Below are 13,668 nucleotides of genomic sequence, written 5' to 3'. Positions count from 1 at the left end.
TATAACACGTGTATCAATTGGTGGAATAATTTTAATTAAGTTTCAATCAAATAACGTTAGTTTGGGCTCTGAGTATAAAAGATTAGCATAGCTTTGGGTCAATATGACTCTCCTAAAACCCTGGACAAAATCCAGAGAGTTATTTTTAGACTGGACACTCTTAATTTTGCTGCCATTTTTTTTTCTGTACACCGTCATAGGTATTACCATAGGCGAGGTTGCTGCTGGCCTAGGGTGTAATTAGCCAACCAAACCGCAAAAAATAAAAATGTCAAAACCTCATCTCACACATGAAAATCAAGATGTTCGACACGATTTCGAAGAAAGTTAAATTTATACGCAGCAAGAAGCGGCTCGTGGCATCCTATTGCACTCAAAAGTCTACATCTTTTTCTTAAATGGTCTTGATCTGAGCCGTGGGCGCCTTGTATCCAGCTCCCATTGCCGTGTAGACAGTTCCGCTCGAGTTGCCTCCGTAAACGTTCTCCGCCGGCGGAGGGTTCCTCATGAGTTCCGCTCGGTACGCGTGTGAGCGCTGGATGGCCACGTACGTGACGAAGAGCTGCACGCCGAAAGAGAGCGTACCGAAGATGATGACGCCCCAGGCCCAAGAGTCAAAGTTCTTCCACTCACTCACGAGGATGAACAGGACAACGGCCGAGATGGCCTGCAGCAGTAGCATGAAGCAGTTGCCGAAGTAGTACTGCAATTGTAGCACGATTTTCGTCAGTATTATGCCTAGAAACCCTCAAAAACGCAGCAAAGTGACACGTACGAACTGGATGAAGCTCACTTTGCTCTGGATGACAGGCTGGACAGAGCCATAGTAGCCCATGGCAGCCACGATGACGCCGAAGAGGCCCGACCACCACACGGTATACGTGAAGAAGAACGACACGAGCGTCACACCGAGTTGAAGGAGCGCAATGGCGTTGCACGGATCGCGGTTCTCATACAGGAAGCCGAACTGGTCGTTACGCTCTAGATCTGCCATTTCTGCTGCGTTGGAGGAGGCACAAGCTGCGTGAGCGTAGACAGGTGATACTAGCTCGACGAGGTGGGCAGTGTTCCAACAGGTCGCTCTCGAGCCACGTAGAAGAAGGAATGACTCGCTTCTACCGATTGGATCCTTTAAGGCGGCGTTTCGAGGAAGATACCGTTTGTGTGTGAAGCTCGTAGAAATAGATATTAGCTTTCACGGGATTCTATTTTTCCTCATAAAAACCTTTTTATTTTATTTTACTTGCTCGACTTGTCCTCCATGATCTATGTACAAGTGAAACAAATGTGTTAGTACGTCCGCAAGAGTCTATCTACAGTATGTAGTCCTCATTGATTAATACAACCGTACCTTGTTGATCTTCTCAAGGTCGTTCGCAAGTTTGTTGCTTTGTTTCTGCTTTTTCCGACGAGTTTTTTCATCCGAGTCCACAATATCTTTACGGCCACTTAGACCAGCAGCCTTGCGACGTCTCGCAGTCTCCTCATCGTCCTCGTCATCGCTGTCTCCTCCGAGAGCGCCAACACCCTGATACTCTGCATAGTCGTCCGCTCCCCCAGTCATCTTGGCCGCTTTCTCTCTCCGTTCCTTCTCTCGTTCCATCTTCTTCTGGGTCTCCACCGCCTTCTGCAGTGTCTCCTTCCACTCTCGCTCTGCGTCTTCTTCTTTCTTCCGAGCTGCTTCTTCCTTTTCAGTGATAGCAGCACTCAGATTCGAGAAGTAACCAGCTTTCTTAACAGCCTCCTTCGTGGACCCATCAGCAGATTCATCGTCCGTACGTTGGTCCATCGGAACGTAGTCACCCACATCAGGGAAAATATCTTCGTCCTCATCAACTGCAGCTTCAACTTCTGTCTCAGGCATCTCTACATCATTCTGCTCTTCTTCAACACCATCTATCTCTTGTTTGTCACTATGATGAATAGGACGGTCTGTTTTCTTCTTTTTGCGCATTTTCTTGCCGTTTTTCTTGCTGCTCATCAGCTCTGCCACGCGGTCAATAAGCGACTCATTTACTGTCCCACTCACCACTTCATCAGGCTCAGGACAATCCTCTTTACTGCGTTGTACACTCACAGGGACACTCTCAAGCTCAGTAGGTGATAGATTGAATGTATAGTACATTCGACTGGGCAAGAACAGCTCCGACTTGACCGACGTCGTGCTCTCCGGCGTGCTCTGACACGCGTGGAAGTACACTAGTCTTCCCATTCGCGTTTTGAACGCCATCTTGCCGTCGCTCGGTCTCACTGTCTCTAGATTGCTAGCAGTACTTTCATTCCTCACTTGTTTCTGTTTCTCGGCCAGCAGCTTCTGCTTCTCACGCTTCAACTGAGAGAGTAGCGCGAAGTCCAGTCCTTTGACTAGATGCGTGTGTTCCGTATCTCCACCGAGAAACTTACTCTGCTGCGTGTCTAAATGTTTGAACTCTTCAGTATCGATCATGTCTCCTGTTTCACCTCTACGTCGCTCGGCCGCTCGGTCTCGGTACTGACTTTTGGGCGGCCGAGGACCGGCTGCGTCTGCGGGCGTTGCATTCGTTGGTTTCTTGCTTTTCTTCTTCGCTTTCTTCGTAGACAGCTTCTTAATTTCAAAGAGATCCGCCTCGGATAGGTTGCGTTTGCCTCCGTAGCTGCGTTTGGTCTCGCTAGCGTCGCCGCTTGCGAGCATCTGTCGGAAGTCATCTTGGTTCATTGTGTCTTCAATGGATACCCGATAATTAATTCAGACAAATTTTGATCAAATCTGACAGAATATTTGAAAAATCGCTCTATTGGCAGAAAACACTGTAAAGTTTTAACCAATAGTACTACTTGAATTCATCCATTGGTTGAGAGCGTCTGGGCCAGACCCTTAAAACTGGGTGGTGGCTGAGTCTGAAAGACCTTACAAATACCAAGTGTTTCGCCACATTCACCCCGTTTTATGCTACAAATTAGCAATCCGGCGCCGACAGCCTTGGAAACGTTGTCTGCGCTCCAGCCAGCATCATTTTTGCCTGGTCTACTAACTCCAGTTTTCTACTGCAAGGTGCGTTCCTCTGTCGATTGGTCTCTATAGCGCTCTGCCTCTCTAAATACAGGACAGATCGGGCTTGAAATCTATGCTAACTGCAAGAGCAGCCCTATATCCGCTGGGAGGAGCGTCGTTTTGCGAAACCTAGAAACTGATCGTATCCTGTTATTTCCAAATACAGAAATATGGCTGACGCAATCACTCTCGCGCGTGAGCGCCTCGCGGCCAAGTTCGGTGACGTCCGCACGGGCGGTAAGGGTACGGTGCGCCGAAAGCGCAAAGCTGCCCACAAGACGGCCACTGCCGACGACAAGAAGCTGGGCGCGACTCTGAAGAAGCTTGGCGTGACCCCCATCCCCGGTGTGGAGGAGGTGAACCTCTTCAAGGCTGACGGCCAGGTCATCCACTTCCAGGCCCCCAAGGTACAGGCCTCGATCGCCTCCAACACTTACGCCGTGTCGGGCTTTAACCAGACCAAGTCGCTGCAGGAGCTGCTGCCTGGCATTATCAACCAGCTGGGCCCGGACAACCTCGCCAACCTCAAGCAGATCGCCGAGTCGTACACGGCTGCCCAGAAGGCCGCCAAGGCTGCTTCGACCGCCGCTGCTGACGACGATGACGACGAGGTCCCCGACCTTGTGGACAACTTCGAGGATGTTAGCCAGCAGGATTAAGGAGATAAACGCGCGAGGAAGACGGCGACTTGCAGCTGAAGCGGAGGAGGGGACAGAGTCGTTGCCATGTCGACACTTTGTGCTTAAGACTGCGTTTCCGTCGACGCCGCCTTGGATGTCCTATAGGTTTCGCATCAAGGAGCGTTAATTTCTTAAGAGAATTCCAGTACAACTAGTACGCCAGGCATAACATCGGAGCAGTGGGAAAACTGCGCGTGTGTTTGTGTTCATTGCATCTGTAGCTTCGCAAGTATATTCACAGGTTCAAAGAAGCTAGCGATATATGGCGAACTTTAGCTCCATTCTGCAGTTGCGACTGTTATCGACTCTTTTGTGATCCTTGCACCGTGATCGTCGCAGTGCAGAACCTGTTGCTATCGTCGCCGCCTTTAACTAAGCGCCTAAGTTACTGCTTGAGGGTCACGATGGCCTTCTTCCAGTCCTTCTCCTTGTACACGTAGCGACCACGGAATGCGCGCTTAAACTTGCCTGATTTTGGGAAATGAAGATTGTTAGCACAACAATAATAACGTTTACCATTGCTATTATAATAGACGCACCTTCGTAGTTCATGGTGTTGACCTTGGCCACGGGCAGGTCGTAAACTTTGGTCAAATACTCCTTGATCTCGTGCTTGGTGTAGTGCGGCTCCACGCGGAAGACGTACTGGTTGTCACGAAGCCGTGTGCGCGCGTTCTTACCCATGAAGGTCACCGCCATGTTGGGGAACTTGATACGATTCCACACCATCTTGCCTTACGCAGCCTGGAAGTCTCAAGTCTGCCGAGTCTAATGAGCATGTGGCTCACAGTCGCTTCTTTTCAGCCAATAAGCGAGATTGAAGGTCCTTTTCAGCAAATGAACTTCAATTTATATTTAGACCAATCGAAAGATTGTTTTTCAATTGCCACTTTTGGACAATCCAACATGGCGCGAGCTGGCAAGTGCTTCGAGTGCGTCCTGCAGGGGGAAGTTGTGCGTTGAAATGCTCAAACACTATACGATATGGCTTAAATTGCTGCTTACGACGTGGTGACTAATTATTGTGGTCATTGTCCTCGCTTTATGGACGATAACGAGCTTAGAACGTCAAGCACTTCCCTTCATTCGTCGAGCGTTTAAGTGGGCTCTGCGACGAGAGCGTGGTCAAGGTAAGCTATCACCAGCTATGATATTAGATCACATACATATCAAGACTACGCTCAAGCGCTAAGCATTTGTTGGGACGTCGTAGGAGGACATTGCATACAAGGAGTACGTTTACAACTTCGACGACAAATGTCCGCAGTACATCCACGGCGTCCCACACTACGAGGTCCGCGCACGTCATGTATTCTCTGGCTCTACAACATTCCAGGGCGAAGCTGTCGAGATGCCGTCCGACGGAGGGCAGAAGTGGTAAGCTGAAGCGAAGCCTCTATAGTGTTGCAAAATTGCACTTCGAGTCTTACGTTACTTCACCAGGGAATTGCGATACATCGGGAGATGGGAGCGCAAGAAGATGTCGGAGCACGTTGGCAGCGCTCCGCTGGGTGTTCCGTTCCGCAGCCAGATCGCTGTGTCTGTCGGTCAGAACGTGCGCTCGTTCCTCCGCACGCTTGGGTTTCGGTACGAAGCCTCTGTTCCTCACGTCTAGACAAGAAATGTTTGCTAATATGTCATCATCTGCAGCCACAGCTACAGATACATGCGTCTAGGAACGCGATGGCAGTTCCCGAACGGCATAACAATTGAAGCTACACGCATGAAGGCGGTATGTCGCCACTTATTAGATTATACAGGTCTCTATAATTTACTTAAAAGTTTTTCTTTTTCTATATAGTTGAAAAAAGAAGATGAGAAAGACGAATACCGTCTCGTGGACCTGGAGAACCTCCGCGTTGAAGCTTTACTTGTCGAGATCTTCGCACTCACGACGGACGAGAAGATCGACGAGGCCTCTCAGAAGATCCGCCGCTTTGCAGTCGACCTGGACCCGTACTTTATTGAACGTCCATCTGAAGGCAAGGAGATCTTACACAGTACAGCCACACTGGCAGCTGAGCGTCGCAAGCGCCCGCGTCAGTAAACAACAGTTGCAACGTACGCTGTCGTCGACTAGTCCATCTGAATTGCATTATTTGGATAATGCTAAAGAAAAATGCTAAAAAAAATTAAAAAAAAAGAGGTTGTATCTTGAGCAGTACTAGTAGCCTTTCTAATTGCAGTCACACGCGAAGCCTTGTTGCTTGACAGCTCGGTACTGCGGTGGAGTCTGGGACAACCGGATGATCTCTGGTGGGGCTTCTTCTTCAGGCTTCTCCTCTTCGTTCTTGTCTTTGTCCTCCCCATTGCGATAGTCGTTAACCATTCGGTTGATTAGACACTGGAAGGCATCACCAATACGCTCGCCACTCTTGGCTGAGGCACGGAACCACTCGACAATGTTGTTCTTATCGACGCATTTCTGCATGTTGACGCCCAGATCCAGCGCTCCCATGGGGTCCAGCAACAAGTCGCTCTTATTAGCAACCATCACGACTGGGATCTCTGCGCCTTCGTTCAAGTCTTTGCAGCACGTGTCGATCTCGTTCTTCCAGTTGACGACAGCGTCGATCGTGTTCGCTCGTGTGATATCACAGACGATCACAGCTCCTCTTGCTTCTCGAAAGTAGCCGCGTGTAAACTTAGCGAAGCGATCTTGACCTGCAATGTCCCATAGTTGCAAACTGATGGTCAATTGCTCGTCATACGCGATGATCTTCTCCACAAAGTCCGCCCCGATGGTGCTTACATACTCCTCATTGAAGTCGTCTTGAGTGAATCTTCGTATGGTGCTGGTCTTCCCGCAGCGAGCGTTGCCTACAATGAGTACTTTCATGATGATCGTTTCGGGTTCATCACTTGACGACGACTCGTCACTCTCGTCTTCCGACCCACTGCTCGAGTACTGAGCTAGCATCTCCTCGATCTCCTCTTTAGTAGGACCTGGGGCGTTCTCGAGCTCTTCAAGTTGCTGCTGCACCTGCTCGAGACTCAGAGACGCTGTCACTGAACGTGAGAGGCTGTTGCGACCAATCATTGGACAAGCGGAACTCGCTGGAGCACTCTGGACGCTGTGAGTGTCACTTGTCTCTTCAAGATCGGTGTGAGTTGGAGATTCGTTGCCGATGCTGATGCTGCTGCTGCTGCGGTGCTGTTGGATAATTCTCGCCGAATGTTTGGAGAACATGGCAGCCACGTCGTAATCGCTCATGACTGTGCGAAAAATTCACGTTTGTTCTTGACGTAGCGAGAGAGTTCACTGCGACAACTGGGGACAGGTCCGTCTGGTTTGGGTCCCGTTAGAATAAGCTCTTCAACTTCAGTTGCTGCTGTCTTAAATTTCTATCAAGCATTGCTTACCGCGTTTTCATTGGTGGAAAAGCCAGTTCTTAAAGCGATTTGCATAATTAGCATGGCGGCTGTGGCGGCGAAGGAGGCGCTGTTGGCACTTCAGCTCAGTTGTCGGGGCGATGCTGCGCGCGAGAGTATTCTTCGTGACTGGGTAAAGTTTGTCGAATACCGCAAGGAGGTTTCTCTGCTGCAGTCTCTCCCTAAAATGCCGACGGGCGCTGCTATCGACTGGCTCAAACTGTACGAAGAGGTCGTATCTCGCGGAGGCTTCACTGTCGTCTCTCAGCGTCAGCAATGGGCCGAAATTCTAGGTCCTAACGGACTCAACATCAAAGGACTCATGCCTTATCAATTGGCAGCCCATTACGACCACTACCTGCGAGCATTCGAAGAGAAACAGCTCTTCGGACGAGACCTCCCTCCCTCCGAAGCCACTATGAATGTACTGCCCAACAAGCGCCGCGCTCAAGTGGAAACAGACGACGACACAGCCCCCGTTGCCACTATAAAAGATCTTCAAGATGCACAGGGTGGCATGGGTGGAACTCCATTGCCACGAGCGAATAAGAGGTTCAAAGCTCAACGAGAACTCCAGACGCACCTCGGAACGCTGCATAACATCGTGTTGGCGTTGGACTCGGATTTACCCGAGCAAGTGCTGTCAGCTCTCAATCTACTGACTGTATTATCTTACGGAGACCGCACAGATGACTCTGGACAGCACCAGAACGCAGCGACATCGAATGCCAACGCAACAGCGAACGAGAACGAGCTATTGGTGGATAATGTGCCGGGACTATTGGACGCTTTGTATCGACAATTAGTGTCATGCAAATTGTTGCCGGATGAGCAAGAAATGGTGCAACAACAATCTATTCGACGAAAACTACTGAATTTGACAGTCGATGACGGCGAGCGTGAACTGTTGGACTCTCGAGCTCTGCTAGTTTTGAACATCATACGCAATCTGGCAATCATCGGCGCAAATGAAAAGCCAATCGCTGCTCACGACGAGTTGTGTGTGTTCTTTATCATGGCTCTACGCTACGTGAACAGTACCGACGCACGTAACTGTCGCGGTGGACGCTCCCGCGCTGCTGTGGACATCGGGGACCATGTGTTGGATACATTGTGTGCTGTCTCGAAGCGTATCGACTTCCTCGCGCTACATCCTCCTGCCTCTCTTGAAGTGTGGCATCCACAGCACCAATTAAACGCCCAATTGTGGAAAAAAGATCGCGTGTTGCCACTCGAGTGTCTACTTCGCGAACTGCGTCGCATCCTGGTGGACCGAGAGCTCCAGCAACAACGTCGTTCTATCGTCCTTCGCGCTTGTGAACTGCTCACGAAGATATGTCGCGATGTAGCCATTAAGAGGTTCTTGTCGGCCAGTCAAGCACTACAAGACCCAGCGTTACTTGACCGTGTGGTCGCATTGCTAGGCTGTTCTCGACAAGAGTTCCTCCCTCGTGGATCAAAGCACAAGACGCAACGATCCCACGGATTCCCCACTGAAGCTGACTATGACTTGGACGCAGAGTCTGATTCTGACGAAGATATGACTGATGGAGACGACAACAGTCGCTGGCCTGCACCCTGGGAGAACGACGGGCTGCCGTCAGGTGTCGGGATGGGCGTCGTGTACGTCAGTCCGGAGGGTGTGCGCCACACGACGTCGTCGCCTCATGTCGGTGGGGCGCATGCAGCGCACTCTGTGGCTTTTGACCAAGGAAACCAACTGGATCATGAGATGCGAGACGCAGCGTTGGAAGTTCTCTTCCGTCTCTCCGACTATGACGACGAGACGAAGCTGCGAATGGCGCGACATCCGACGTGCATGCGGCGCTTGGCAGGCTCGCTTCTTTCTTGTGTCGGAAGGGTAAGATTCTGACAAACATTTGCGGCAGGAGTGGTTGCTGGTTTCTGATATTTTTGTTTTTTCTGTTGCCCTTTCAGCCGGAAGCAGCGCGGATTATTGTTGCCACCCTGTGCAACATTTCGATGAACCGTGCCACATTTCCGTATTTTTTGCCAATTGAGAAGGATCTGATTCTCGTGGCGTGCTCCGATGTCAGTGTGTCTGACATCCTCAACAACGTCGTCGCTGACGTCTACGGCATGCATTCTCTGTAAATCTGCAATAAAACACAAGTTCTTTTATTGGCAAGGACCCGATTGATTCTGTTTCTTATCAAAAAGAACCCTGTTTTCTATGTCGCTCGTGTGTGTTTAGAAGCCCAGACCCACAAGCCACTTGCGGATGTCGCTGGCGTGGTCGCCTACGACCTCCAAGCGGCCCGGGCGCACGATCACCTCCTTGCCCTGGCACACCTTGGACATCTCGTCACGCAGCCCCTGCTCGTCGCCCTTGTAGCGACGGAGGATGGTCAGCACGCGCGTGCGGCCGTTTCTAAAGTCCCTGTACACTGGAAGCTGCATACCCGTGGCCGTACGCTTTACGTGGAACGGAAGGCCGGAAAGCGGCGCCTCCGGAGCTGGGGACCAGCCGTTGAAGCTCACTTTCTCCGGAACATACGTCGGTTCGTACTTCAGCGGCGGCACCACCACCTCCTCTTGAGGCTGACGCTGCAGTGCACGGAGGTTGGCTGGGTGACGCGTCTTGCGACGGATCTGGCGGTTGCTTGCCACACGCTCGACGGCGTTGACGCTAGCGATCACTCGACGCTGGAACATGCTTGATGACCGGACCTGTTGGCAATGATAGCCGCCCAATTATTAAGCCTCGTGATTGGATAAAACCCCGCTACTACTTTATTGGTGGAGATTCAACTATCTTCCTAGTTATTGTGCTTCGCAGATATTTACCTCTTTTAGAGTGCTATAACATACTTTTATTAGAGCTAAAAGTATGTTGAGCACGAAAGGGTTAATAAAACCGAATTTTCATTAATTATTTTTTTTAGACAAAAACAAAATGCCGTATAATCCTTACGCACTAATCAACATGCTGTATTCTTGTTGATATGCACCGACTCTGCACGGTTCGGCTAACCGGCGTGACGTTCCAAAATGGACCGGTCCCAAACCGGTTAATCTGGTGAATGGCCAGGAGCACTGAAGTTTAGAGGACAGATTTAATTGACTTTAATCTACTCACTCTCGGCATTTGCCTCTAACAGCAGCAACAGGTTAACAGCCGCAAACGCCTCAACTCTACCGGAACGTTTCAAGACATGACGACGATCAAGCGCGCCGAAGTCCTCCTCGGGAGTGGGAACTACTTCCACTGGGAGTACAATATGCGCATGACGCTAGCCAGGAAGGGCCTGCTTGCGCATATTCAAGCCGTCAAGCCGGAGAACGAGATCACCAAGGCGTGGCTCGTCAATGATGCCAAGGCGCTCGACATCATCGCTCAGGGAGTGGAACTTCAGCATCAGACTAAGATTCGGTCGGCCACTCGCTCCATAGAAGCTTGGGGAACGCTGCGAGAGTTCTATAACCGCACCACGTTCACAACCGCGTGACAATGACGCGTCGCCTCCACGAGTTCAAGATGGAGAGTGGATCGACTATGACCAAGCATCTGGATGCGTTTGATGAGCTGATCGTCGGGTTGCAGACGCTGGGAGAGCCCATGGACGAGGCACGCCAGCTGGTGGTGCTGCTGAGCAGCCTCCCCGATGAGTACGAGCTCATTTTGTCTATCGTGGAGAACACCAAGGATGTGACGCTCATTGAGGCCAAGGAAAAGCTGTTGAAAGATTACGAGCGACTCAAGAAGAAGGAAACCACGGAGAAGGCGTTCCAAGTGAATGGGAACGCAGGCAAGTTCCGGAACGGCCGAGGGAACGGTCCAAAATGGAATAATCGACAATGGAACGGTCCGAAACGGAACGTTGGCTTCAAGGGCAAGTGTTTCAGCTGTGACCAAGTGGAGCACATGAAGCGGGACTGTCCTGCTGCGAAGAAGAGCGGTCAAGACGATGCAGTGTTTGCAGTTGGTGGGGAACGCTCGGCCGGGTGGCTGATTGATAGTGGTGCGACGTCGCACATGACCCCTCACCGGAGCGACCTATTTGGGTACGAGGCACTAGACAGTGGCATCAACGTGACGATTGCAGATGGTAAGAAGCTGCGCGTCGCACTGGTTTGGACGGTAAACGCATCCGAATGGTGGACGTGCTCCACATTCCGGGGCTCGATAGACGGTTATTGTCGGTCGGGAAGCTCGCGGAACGAGGCATGAGCGTGGAGTTCCAGCGTTCCAGTTGTGTAATTTGGGGGCGGAACGCTGCGATAGCGTCAGGGAAGAAGGTCGATAAGGCGTTCCTGCTGGACTGTCAGCAGGAGGAGGCACACTTCGTGCAATACACCGGTCCTGACAGCGAGTGGGAACTTTGGCACGCTCGCATGGGTCACCCCAACAAGGACGCGCTGACAAAGACTCAACGTTCCACAATTGGTATCCCACATGTGAAAAATGGGAATGAGACTTTGTGCGGTGGATGTATGAAGGGAAAGCAGACCGTGACGACGTTCCCGTCACGATCGCTAACGAGAACGACGCGTGTGCTGGAACTAGTACACACGGACGTAATGGGCCCAATGAGAACGATCTCAAAGGGTGGTGCCAAATATGTTCTGACGTTCGTAGACGACTACTCAAGGTTTGTCGATTGCGTACTTTATGAAGAGCAAGAGCGAGGTGGGCAACAAACTGAAGGAGTTCAAGGCATTGTACGAAACCCAGTGGGGGGAACGTCTAAAATGTCTTCGTTCCGATAATGGAATGGAGTTCGTGAACAAGACAGTTTTGGAACTATGCAAAGGGAACGGTATCGTGCATCAGCGTAGCGTTCCATACAGCTTTCAGCAGAATGGAGTGGCGGAGCGCATGAACCGTACCATCATGGAGAAGGCAAGAAGCATGCTGCACTACAAGTCTATGTCGACGCAGTGGTGGGCGGAAGCGGTTAGTACTGCAGTGTATCTCATCAACCGTTCCACGAACACATCAAACTCTGATGTCACGCCGTACGAGCTGTCGTTCCAGGTGAAGCCACGGATGGAACGCCTACGTGTTTTTGGATCACAAGGGTACGCTCATGTGGACGACGTGATGAGAACGAAGCTGGAACCCAAGAGCTTCAAGTGCACGTTCCTCGGGTACGCTGAGAACGTGAAAGGATATCGTGTGTACGACATGGATGCGTCGAAGGTCAAGGTGACACGGTCGGTCAAGCTGGACGAGCGTGAGGTGGGCGGAATCTATGACACGCAGGCGCCAGCTTCAGGAACGGTCATCCATGTGACGAGGAACGATGATACGATCGCTCCAATATCTAAAGGGAAACGTCAGCCTGCTCAGGATGAACCGATGGAAGAAGCAGAGGAGCCTGCTCAAGACATTGAGATGGACGACCTTGAACCGGAACGGAACGCAGAAATACAGCAGCTACCCGCGCCGGAGGAACCCAGGTTAAATGGTTGGATTTGGCAACGTTCCATTCGCAGCCTCCATCGTTCCATGAGGACCGGATGATCTTCCATCCTGAAACGGAACGATCTACGCGCCCTCGTGAGCCGTTACTTCTACTTGGGAACGGTGACGATGAAGATGTGGAACGTGGAAGTGATGGACCGCCATCTCCTAAGCGTGCCAGAATCGACGAAGATGGTTTGCTCGCAGAGGCAGTGTTGGCGTACGCGGCCAGCATCGGTGGCGTTCCAGATACGCCTAACACGTACGCAGAAGCTATTGCCAGTAACGAAGCAGGAGAGTGGCGTCCTGCTATGCAGTCAGAGCTGAATTCGCATTCCCAGAACGAAACATGGACGCTCGTTCCACGTGGAACGACAATTCGTTCCATTGGATGTCGCTGGGTGCTCGCGAAGAAGCGTGACGAGAACGGCCGGGTTATCCGCTACAAGGCACGCCTAGTGGCGCAGGTGTTCAAGCAGAAGTTTGGCATAGACTTCTTGAGACGTACTCTCCAGTTGCGAATATGAACTCGATTCGAGTTGTACTCGCTGTTTGCGTTACGTGCGGCTACATTATGGAGCAGCTGGATGCCGACACAGCGTTTCTAAACAGTGGTTTAAAGGATTTGGTTTACATGGACGTTCCATTTGGTCTCGAGAATGCTGAAGGCATGAAGTGCAAGCTGCTAAAGGCCATCTACGGCTTGAAGCAAGCTGCAAGTGCATGGAACAAGACTATTCATCGCGTGTTCCTGCAGAATGGTTTCAAATATTGCGGAGCCGACCAATGTGTCTACGTCAAGCGTTCCAAAAACGCATTCGTGTACGTATGTCTATATGTGAACGACATGATCATTGCGGCCAAGACGCGCGACGAAATTCGCGAGGTCAAGAACGCCCTGAAGAGCGCATTCAAGATGAAGGAGCTTGGCGAAGCCAAATTCATTTTGGGAATGGACGATAGAGAATGTGGAACGTTGATGATCAAGCAAACTCGGTACATTGACGACATTGTGGAACGATTCAATCAACGGAGCGCCAAGATGGTGGAGAACCCTTGGGCAGCAAATGTGGTGTAGTAGAACACACACATATCGTCAGATGTGGATTCCTTACACAAACCACAACGAATCGCCGAGTTAGGTCGGCGGTTGTACG

General features: G+C 51.0%; 7 protein-coding genes across 7 annotated transcripts; 3 read left to right on the top strand and 4 right to left on the bottom strand.

The window, feature by feature from the left end:
- Window positions 1–394: 394 nt before the first annotated feature.
- Window positions 395–2,707, bottom strand: PITG_09527 (uncharacterized protein; the record flags this gene model as incomplete). The annotated part of the gene is made up of 4 exons (XM_002903118.1): window positions 395–703; window positions 776–1,115; window positions 1,244–1,266; window positions 1,352–2,707. The coding sequence occupies 4 exons, from the start codon at window positions 2,693–2,695 to the stop codon at window positions 395–397; spliced, it is 2,016 nt and encodes a 671-aa protein (XP_002903164.1).
- A 260-nt stretch (window positions 2,708–2,967) lies between these two features.
- Window positions 2,968–3,902, top strand: PITG_09526 (transcription factor BTF3-like protein; the record flags this gene model as incomplete). The annotated part of the gene is made up of 2 exons (XM_002903117.1): window positions 2,968–3,031; window positions 3,198–3,902. One exon carries the CDS (start codon window positions 3,202–3,204, stop codon window positions 3,688–3,690), a length of 489 nt encoding a protein of 162 aa, XP_002903163.1.
- Window positions 3,903–3,972: 70 nt separating this feature from the next.
- On the bottom strand, window positions 3,973–4,444 carry PITG_09525 (ribosomal protein L23, putative; the record flags this gene model as incomplete). The annotated part of the gene is made up of 2 exons (XM_002903116.1): window positions 3,973–4,179; window positions 4,251–4,444. 2 exons carry the CDS (start codon window positions 4,438–4,440, stop codon window positions 4,097–4,099), a joined length of 273 nt encoding a protein of 90 aa, XP_002903162.1.
- Window positions 4,445–4,617: 173 nt separating this feature from the next.
- On the top strand, window positions 4,618–5,758 carry PITG_09524 (uncharacterized protein; the record flags this gene model as incomplete). Its single annotated transcript, XM_002903115.1, has 6 exons — window positions 4,618–4,665; window positions 4,776–4,841; window positions 4,925–5,088; window positions 5,155–5,298; window positions 5,362–5,443; window positions 5,513–5,758. 6 exons carry the CDS (start codon window positions 4,618–4,620, stop codon window positions 5,756–5,758), a joined length of 750 nt encoding a protein of 249 aa, XP_002903161.1.
- Window positions 5,759–5,867: 109 nt separating this feature from the next.
- Window positions 5,868–6,550, bottom strand: PITG_09523 (Rab32/38 family GTPase, putative; the record flags this gene model as incomplete). The annotated part of the gene is made up of 1 exon (XM_002903114.1): window positions 5,868–6,550. The coding sequence occupies one exon, from the start codon at window positions 6,548–6,550 to the stop codon at window positions 5,888–5,890; it is 663 nt and encodes a 220-aa protein (XP_002903160.1).
- Window positions 6,551–7,126: 576 nt separating this feature from the next.
- Window positions 7,127–9,198, top strand: PITG_09522 (uncharacterized protein; the record flags this gene model as incomplete). Its single annotated transcript, XM_002903113.1, has 2 exons — window positions 7,127–8,944; window positions 9,022–9,198. The coding sequence occupies 2 exons, from the start codon at window positions 7,127–7,129 to the stop codon at window positions 9,196–9,198; spliced, it is 1,995 nt and encodes a 664-aa protein (XP_002903159.1).
- A 22-nt stretch (window positions 9,199–9,220) lies between these two features.
- PITG_09521 (uncharacterized protein) lies at window positions 9,221–9,759 on the bottom strand (the record flags this gene model as incomplete). The annotated part of the gene is made up of 1 exon (XM_002903112.1): window positions 9,221–9,759. The coding sequence occupies one exon, from the start codon at window positions 9,757–9,759 to the stop codon at window positions 9,295–9,297; it is 465 nt and encodes a 154-aa protein (XP_002903158.1).
- Window positions 9,760–13,668: the final 3,909 nt, after the last annotated feature.

This window comes from Phytophthora infestans, genomic scaffold (assembly GCF_000142945.1).
Source record: "Phytophthora infestans T30-4 supercont1.15 genomic scaffold, whole genome shotgun sequence".
Taxonomy (NCBI): domain Eukaryota; phylum Oomycota; class Peronosporomycetes; order Peronosporales; family Peronosporaceae; genus Phytophthora; species Phytophthora infestans.
Note: the sequence above shows the minus strand (reverse complement) of the source record. Positions and strands in the feature narration are given on the sequence as shown.